Source organism: Amblyraja radiata, chromosome 12 (genome assembly GCF_010909765.2).
Source record: "Amblyraja radiata isolate CabotCenter1 chromosome 12, sAmbRad1.1.pri, whole genome shotgun sequence".
NCBI lineage: Eukaryota > Metazoa > Chordata > Chondrichthyes > Rajiformes > Rajidae > Amblyraja > Amblyraja radiata.
This window is the reverse complement of record NC_045967.1, coordinates 36,852,773-36,860,604: the sequence shown is the minus strand read 5'-3', so window position 1 is coordinate 36,860,604 and position 7,832 is coordinate 36,852,773. Positions and strand designations below refer to the sequence as shown.

The 7,832-nt window shown below is 42.5% G+C and overlaps 1 protein-coding gene across 1 annotated transcript; it reads left to right on the top strand.

Annotated features, from left to right (window-relative positions):
* Positions 1-4,377: 4,377 nt before the first annotated feature.
* On the top strand, positions 4,378-6,643 carry LOC116979078 (BTB/POZ domain-containing protein KCTD12-like). The gene has a single exon (XM_033030526.1). The coding sequence runs from the start codon at positions 4,919-4,921 to the stop codon at positions 5,756-5,758; it is 840 nt and encodes a 279-aa protein (XP_032886417.1). The 5' UTR covers positions 4,378-4,918; the 3' UTR covers positions 5,759-6,643.
* Positions 6,644-7,832: the final 1,189 nt, after the last annotated feature.

Below are 7,832 nucleotides of genomic sequence, written 5' to 3'. Positions count from 1 at the left end.
TGATACGTCCCACGACAGTGGTTTCGTCAGCGAACTTGATGATGGAGTTCGCACTATGACCGGCTACGCAGTCATGAGTATAGAGGGAGTACAGTAGGGGGCTGAGCACGCAGCCTTGAGATGCTCCCGTGCTGATTGTTATCGAGTCCGACACATTTCCACCAATACGAACAGACTGTGGTCTGTGGATGAGGAAGTCGAGGATCCAATTGCAGAGGGATGCGCAGAGACCCAGTTCTGTGAGTTTGGTAACCAGCTTGGAGGGGATGATAGTATTAAATGCCGAGCTGTAATCAATGAATAACAGCCTGACATATGAGTTTTTGTTGTCCAAGTGGTCCAGAGTGGAGTGGAGGGCCAGCGAGATCGCATCCACCGTTGATCTGTTGTGGCGGTAAGCAAACTGCAGTGGGTCCAGGTATTTGTCGAGGTAGGAGTTGATTTTCGCCATGATCAACCTCTCGAAGCACTTCATCACCACAGGCGTTAGTGCCACAGGTCGGTAGTCATTGAGGCACGTCACCTTACTCTTCTTGGGCACTGGAATAATTGATGCCCTTTTGAAGCAGGTGGAAACCTCAGACCTCAGTAGTGACAGGTTGAAAATGCCCAAGGTAGACCTTCTACGATGAACCCACAACTCCATTGAATGGGATGATGGTAAATCTGTGATCGAACTGCATATGCCTACCTTTATCCAAATCCTGTTATAAAATTGGTTAATCTAAATCCATTATTCTCAGGTTTAAAATTCATGTGGCCAAGGATCAATTGGTGTTACAGGAGAGAGTTTAATATAGTATCACTCACCCCTGAAATGCCTCACTCGTGTTTTCATATGCAAAGTTCTTCTTGTGTTCTCTTTTAGGAAAAATGGCCTGCCCTAACTTTCTACCACAGATCATTCAGTGTGAATATTTAATGATGAAATTGAGTTCTGCAAATATTGTCATTCTAATCACAGTCTCATACAGTTCAAATGTAGAATCATTTGTCATGTACAGGTTAATCCCGACATTTTTGACCTTCCAAAGTAGAGATATTATATAATATTAAGGAAATATTTCCCTATCAAAACCTCTCGTTATCTTTAGAACGTTTTAGTTGCTCCTAATTGCAGTTTTCTGTTGTTTCCATGAAATGTTTACTCCACACCACCAGTAGAGGGCACCATCTGATTACATAGTTTAAATATTAGTAAAAGTTATGACACTTTTTAATTGAATATGCAAACCACGGCTACTAAATTTGCGTAACGATAAGTGAAAGTACGTTACAATTCTTCACTCAATGTAGTGATTAAAATTGATTCAACTCATAGAATTAGAAATCAATGTATTTTAGTCTTTACACTTGATAGAGCATATATATTGTTTATAGTGATTCAATTCTAGTGATTCAGTTCTTAGTGATTCAACTCCACCGCTGTACCAACGTGCAACTGTTTCATTTTTATTTTAGATCACCTTACTAAGATGGGAAATGTGTTTTTCCTTGTCACTGCAAGAATAGCTTCTGCATTTTCTAAATCATTCTCACCTTTATTTACAGTACTTTCCATGATCTAAACTCTCCCTACCTCTATAACTTGCTCCAAGATAACAACCCTTCAAGATATCGCCAGCTCAGATATGGATCTTCCTTTGCACCAATGCTCATGACCTATGCACTGGCACTTTCAAAGATTTTCATGCATAATCACCCAGATCTCTCTTTTTCACATTTGATGTTTTACTCAGAATTGTTTACACTCAGTAAATCATGTGCATTATCCATCTTCTCTATTAAATCTGCTGCAAAGAAATTCAATCTGGTTTGTTGAATATGGTTTACCGTTGACAAATCTGTGCTGGCACTTCCTTGTTGACACAAACCTTTCTCAATACTTTCCCTAATATCTGTATCTACAACCCATGTTAATAGAACTGCTTAAAGGTTTCTGGTAATTGTTAGTAAACTTAAAAATATATATTTCAAATATTTATTTTTCAAAACGATTTGCCATTTTTGTATCTGGCATAATTCCAAAATTGGAAATTATATTAAGATCTTCTGCAATCTCTACTCAAAATCCTCATAAATTAAGGATAGATGTTATTTTGACCCATCCTATCAATTTTCATTCCATTCATTATCTCCATAACCACTCCCCTTGTTTAAATTTTGCAAGCATTATTTTCCTTTGTAAAGAATTATATAACTTTTTAGCTTAGTTTAGAGATGCAGAGTGGGAACAGACCCTTCAGCCCACCGTATCCGCTCCGCCCAGCGATCCCTGCATCCTTACACTATCCTACACGCACTTGGGACAATTTACACTTTTTAAAAAACAAAGCCAATTAACCATCAAACCTGCACATCTTTGAAGTGTAGAAGGAAACCAGAGCACCCGGAGAAAACCCACGCAGGTCAAGGGGAGAACGTACAAACTCCGTTCAGACAGTACCCGTAGTCAGAATCGAACTCTGGTCTCCGGCGCTGTGGCAGCAACTCTACCGCTGCACCACTGTGCAACTATTACTTTGATCATAATTCTGACTTTGCATACATCACCTCTATAATTCATTATCAGCCCACCCTTTCTCTTGTAATCTGTTCACACAAAACATTTCGACTGGAATCAATTACTTGTTGAAAAATGAGCCTGTCCCACTTAGGCGACTTTTTAGGCGACTGCAGGAGACATGTTTGCAGGTGGTTACCGGGGAGTCGCCTTCATGGTCGTGAGCAGTTCCCGCATCCTGGGAACTTGTTGCGGCCTCATTAATTGAAAAACTAGCGGCGACCAAAATGAAGCAGCCCATGGAGAGTAGTGAGAATTCTCGTGCCGTACGTGGGTCGCCAGGAGGTCCGAGTGGGTCGCCAGGAGGTCCGAGTGGGTTGCCAGGCGGTCCGAGTGGGTTGCCAGGCGGTCGAAGGTTCTCGTAGGTTCTCGTAGGTTGTAGCCGGTGTTGACCGATGAATTTCATTGGCTCATTGGGCAAAAAAAAACGTAAGCAGTAGTTTTCAGAACCAAGGATAACCGACCGGAAATGTAAAATGTTCGCTGAGCTTCACAGCCGTGTATCTCTGGCTTCTTAAAAGTTGTCTCCACTCCTTCTTCCTCCGCCCCCCACTTTAAAGGACTTACCGCACACTGTGCTTTGACAGTCTTAAATACGGCGCCAACCTTCAGGCTGCTGGCTGCTTGACAGTCGCCGGCAGTCGCCTGAAAAATTGCCTAAGTAGGACTGTCCACAACAGCGAAACGGAAAAAAAAAAACTACAACTGTTGAAAACATGAGGTAAATCAGGTCATTTTGTAAATTTACATCAGGTCATGCAGATCTTCGGAGGGAGAAAAAAGAATTAACGTTTAACTGTGATGCCCTTTCATCAGATGATATACTGTACACCATACTGTAGACTGCTCTGGTACGTCTGCTTGGGAAACCTCAATTCATACAGGCAACTCCTCCATTATCTGTATTGCTAAAATGGTCGGAAGGGAAGCCCTACAGATAACATTGAGACTTTAAAACTCTTACAAGAGATATATTGTCAATGGTACATTTTTTAATGTTCTTCTGTAAACCGTCATCTCAAAACTATTGTTTTAATGGAATACATAGTTGCTCTGTATCAATTCAAAGCTGCATTTATTTATTTATGTTACAATTTTGTTTACTGATACTATCAAAATTTTCATGGGCAACTAATCACAGGACATGTGACAATATTGCAGAGGAAGTAATTTTGTAATCGGCATGACCACGCACACCCTGCGCCTTATTGGGAGCTGAAACGAACGGTTTGTTACAATATATTTTAAAAGAGGAACCGAGCCAAATTAGTAATATCATTCTGCATTTATTATGAAAATGTTTAATCGAATTAAAAAACAAGAATAAAGTAGAACATTTATCCTAGAGATAGGATAATAGAAAGTTCCAACTGCTACTTAAAACCGGCTAACATAAAATATGGTAAGATGAATGTAATAATGCATTTCAAGAAATAAAGATGAAAACATAATTAACGTGGGTAGACACAAAATGCTGAAGTAACTCAGTGGGACAGGCAGCATCACTGGAGAGAAGGAATAGGTGACTTTTCGGATCGAGACCCTTCTAATTATGGCTATCTGATATACAGTAGACAAAGAAAACCCAGAAATATTGAATCGTTTTATCTGTGCGTTGATGTCTTAAGATGCAATATTCCCACTTAAAGTAACACTTAATAGCGGAATCAAAATAGTAATGCCAACTCCCGATTGTGGAACTCAATATCTGGAAAAAAATGTTTATTTATTGCTTCCCGAAAGTAATTGGTATTCAGTCAGCCATCACGAACGTCTACAGCGAGCAGCAGATCTTTGAACGACACTGTAGAATGCATCCTTGGACTTTGGATTTAAATATTTTACACTGATTAGCAATTACAAACACTGTAATTTACTTTATTTATGTGCAGAGTGCATGCAGATATTTGGATATCGCAGTTCTGAGTCTTTTTTGTTGACATGCGTTCATCTTCGATTCAGCAGTGATCAACAACTAAGACCTCTTGCACACTGAAGCGTATGGAGTGGCGTCCATTGATGAGGTCCATTAAAGCTCAACGTGGGCGCAAAGTGAAAGTTGACAGGACTATTCCTTGACGCGCCGGGTGCAAGTGGCGAAGCTAAGGACGCGTTCCCTGGGAATGGGGGCATTGATCCGCGCAAGGCGCTACCGCCCCTCCCACAGCCTGACGGCGAGGGCGGACTCGCGTTGCTCGCTTTAAAATTGGCTTGGAGGGAGAGCGGGTAGAGTGAGCGCGGGAGAGAGGAGAGAACACGCGGGGCTGGCGGGCGATCGAGCTCGTTCCTCCTCTCACCTCACCGCACGCAGCTCTGCTCAGCAGGGCCGGCAAGTGCCTGCAGCAGTGCGCGGCGATGGCTCTGCCGGATAACGCCAGCTGCACCATGGCCAGCGAGGAGACGCCTTTCCCCGAAATCGTGGAGCTAAATGTGGGCGGCCAGGTGTACATCACCCGCTACTCCACCCTGCTCAGCGTGCCCGACTCCCTGCTGTCGCAGATGTTCGGGCGCAAGAACGGCCTGGGGCTGGCGAGGGACGGCAAGGGGCGCTTCTTCATCGACCGCGACGGCTTTCTCTTCCGCTACATCCTGGATTACATGCGGGACCAGCAGCTGGTGCTGCCCGACCACTTCCCCGAGCGGAGCCGCCTCCAGCGGGAGGCCGAGTACTTCGCTCTGCCCGAACTGGTCAAAACACTCAGTCCCAAACTCAGCAAGCAGAACTCCATCAACGAAGACGCCTGCCCCAGCGACCCCGAGGACGGCTCTCCCAGCACGGACGTGGCGCGCAGTGCGGTCGCGGTCGCGGCCACGGCCGGCGGAGTGAGCAGCGACAGGAGAATGGGCTTCATCACCATCGGCTACCGGGGCTCATACACGCTGGGCAGGGACAGCCAGACGGACGCCAAGTTCCGAAGAGTGGCCAGGATCATGGTGTGTGGCAAGACGGCGCTGGCCAAGGAGGTGTTCGGGGAGACGCTGAACGAGAGCAGGGACCCCGACCGGCCCCCCGAGCGCTACACGTCCCGCTACTACCTCAAGTTTACTTTCCTGGAACAGGCGTTTGACAAGTTGGCCGAAGCCGGCTTCCACATGGTGTCGTGTAATTCGACGGGCACCTGTGCCTTCGCTCACGACCAGACCGACGACAAGATATGGACCAGCTACACGGAATATGTTTTCTACCGTGAGTGATCTGCCCATCACAAACATCTGCACAATGATCCCCAAAGCGATTAGACCTAAACCCAACCCCCACCACCCCTAGAACAGAAACCCTTGTTCCTCCAGCTTTCAATCTCCATGTGCCATTGCTGCCTCACCTAGTTTACCACGCTCTCTGATACATTTGGATGGATGAACTTTTTTAAAAAAGTGTATGTTGTTTTCGTATTTTAAGGACACGACGCTGTTTTATTAAACTGGTGCATATAGTTTGTAACCGAGCACAAAGTTTGGTTGTGTGCGTGTGTCTGGATGTGGTGCACACTGGGTGTTGGCACGTGTGCAGGTGCCTTCAGCAGCTTAGTTAATCGCCTTTGACGTGAAAATAATTGGAAAATAAAATGAAGTAATTAATGCTAATGGTCAGTGGCAGAGAAACCGACGAGGAAGTGAACGATAGTATAAAAAAAAAACGGATTTTGGATACTTCAGGTGGGGAGTTATTGAACTAACATTATTTTATGAACAGCAAACTGCGTGTGTGCTTCTTCCCAAAGAATATCTTATGGGAAGGTTAATCGGAGATGGTGAGACAGTGTTTCTCTTTACATCGACACGCGGATGCCAAATAGTGAATTTGAAGACGAATGCCATTTTTTGACAGCGCAGGTGTACTAAGTTCTACGAAGTGCGGTTTGTATCTTAAAATATGTTTGCCAAAATAACGCGTAGCCTTTAAATATGATAAATGAATTACAATTTCATAGTGAAATTATTGTTGTCAAAAATTTGGATGATACTGCATAAGTCTCTGCTAAGATATTTATGCAGATTTCTCCCCCAAAATTGATGTTTCTTATGATATGCATATGTGGTATTGTATAAAAATAAAGCTATTTTGTGATTAGAACAAAAGCCAGTCTTGACAGTTTAATTTGTACCTTTACTTAAATCTAAGTTATTTTTGTTACATGATTTTATAACCTGAATTCCAGTAGCAAGTTCTATTTGTAAGTTTCAATAGCAGGTTGGTGAACACTTTTGAAATGAGAGCATTCTGAATCTGATGATTCACAAACGTTTAGCAAAGTGGGTACACAACTTCTACATTGTCAGAGGAATAGATATGTCACTATGGTCTAATAAATCATGGAAACGTCATAATTTCAGTTCATGTTATATTTAAGAGGGAGTTAGACGTGGCCCTTGTGGCTAAAGTATGGAGAGAAGGCAGGTACAGGATACTGAGTTGGATAATCAGCCATGATCATATTGAATGGTGGTGCAGGCTCGAATGGCCTACTCCTGCACCTATTTTCTATGTTTTTATGTTGTTATATTGGCAAGATATTTACGTAACATTTAGTCATATGCTTAAAACTCCTGATGAACAGGCATAAATGTTCATTGCATTGTGCACTTGCAGCTATAGGCGACGGTACAGAATAAGTGATTTTCATTGCTTTCAAGACGGTCGTCATTGTGTCTTTACAAAAAAGCTTATCTTTAAGCCTCTTTTGAAACAAATCTTTGAAAACAATTTCAGTTTTATTTCTCTACTGTCAATACTTAATTACACAGCCCTTTTGAACACCTGTAATTTCCATTTACAAAGGTTTGTAATGGAAGTTTAAATTGATGTTCTGTCTTTTGGTGTGGGTTATAGTGTTCAAAATACAAACATGCATGCATGTACAAATGCATAGCATATGTAAAGCCTAAACTCGGGCTTGAATTTCAATATAAACATTAAAGAATGGATTTGAACAGATTCAAGCACTGTACACTTGTGTTATGAAGTGAAGTAGCCATTTGACCCATCACTGACACACTTGCTAGTAGATTCTGTTTTCTCCTGCCTTGAGGATAGTTTGGAGCAGTTTTACTGTGCATTACATTGAGTATTAAAGATAAAATGATCATTGAACGTTAAAAGAATTGCAAATAAAACATTCCCTGAGATAGAAAGTGTGCTAAAGGTTTTACAATCTCATACTGACATGTTCTAGTATATTCACTGTTCTGGTATATTTAAATAAATTCCAGTACCAGAGAAAATTATTAATTGACTCGGCTGTAATTGCTTAACCCTGAACTTTATCAT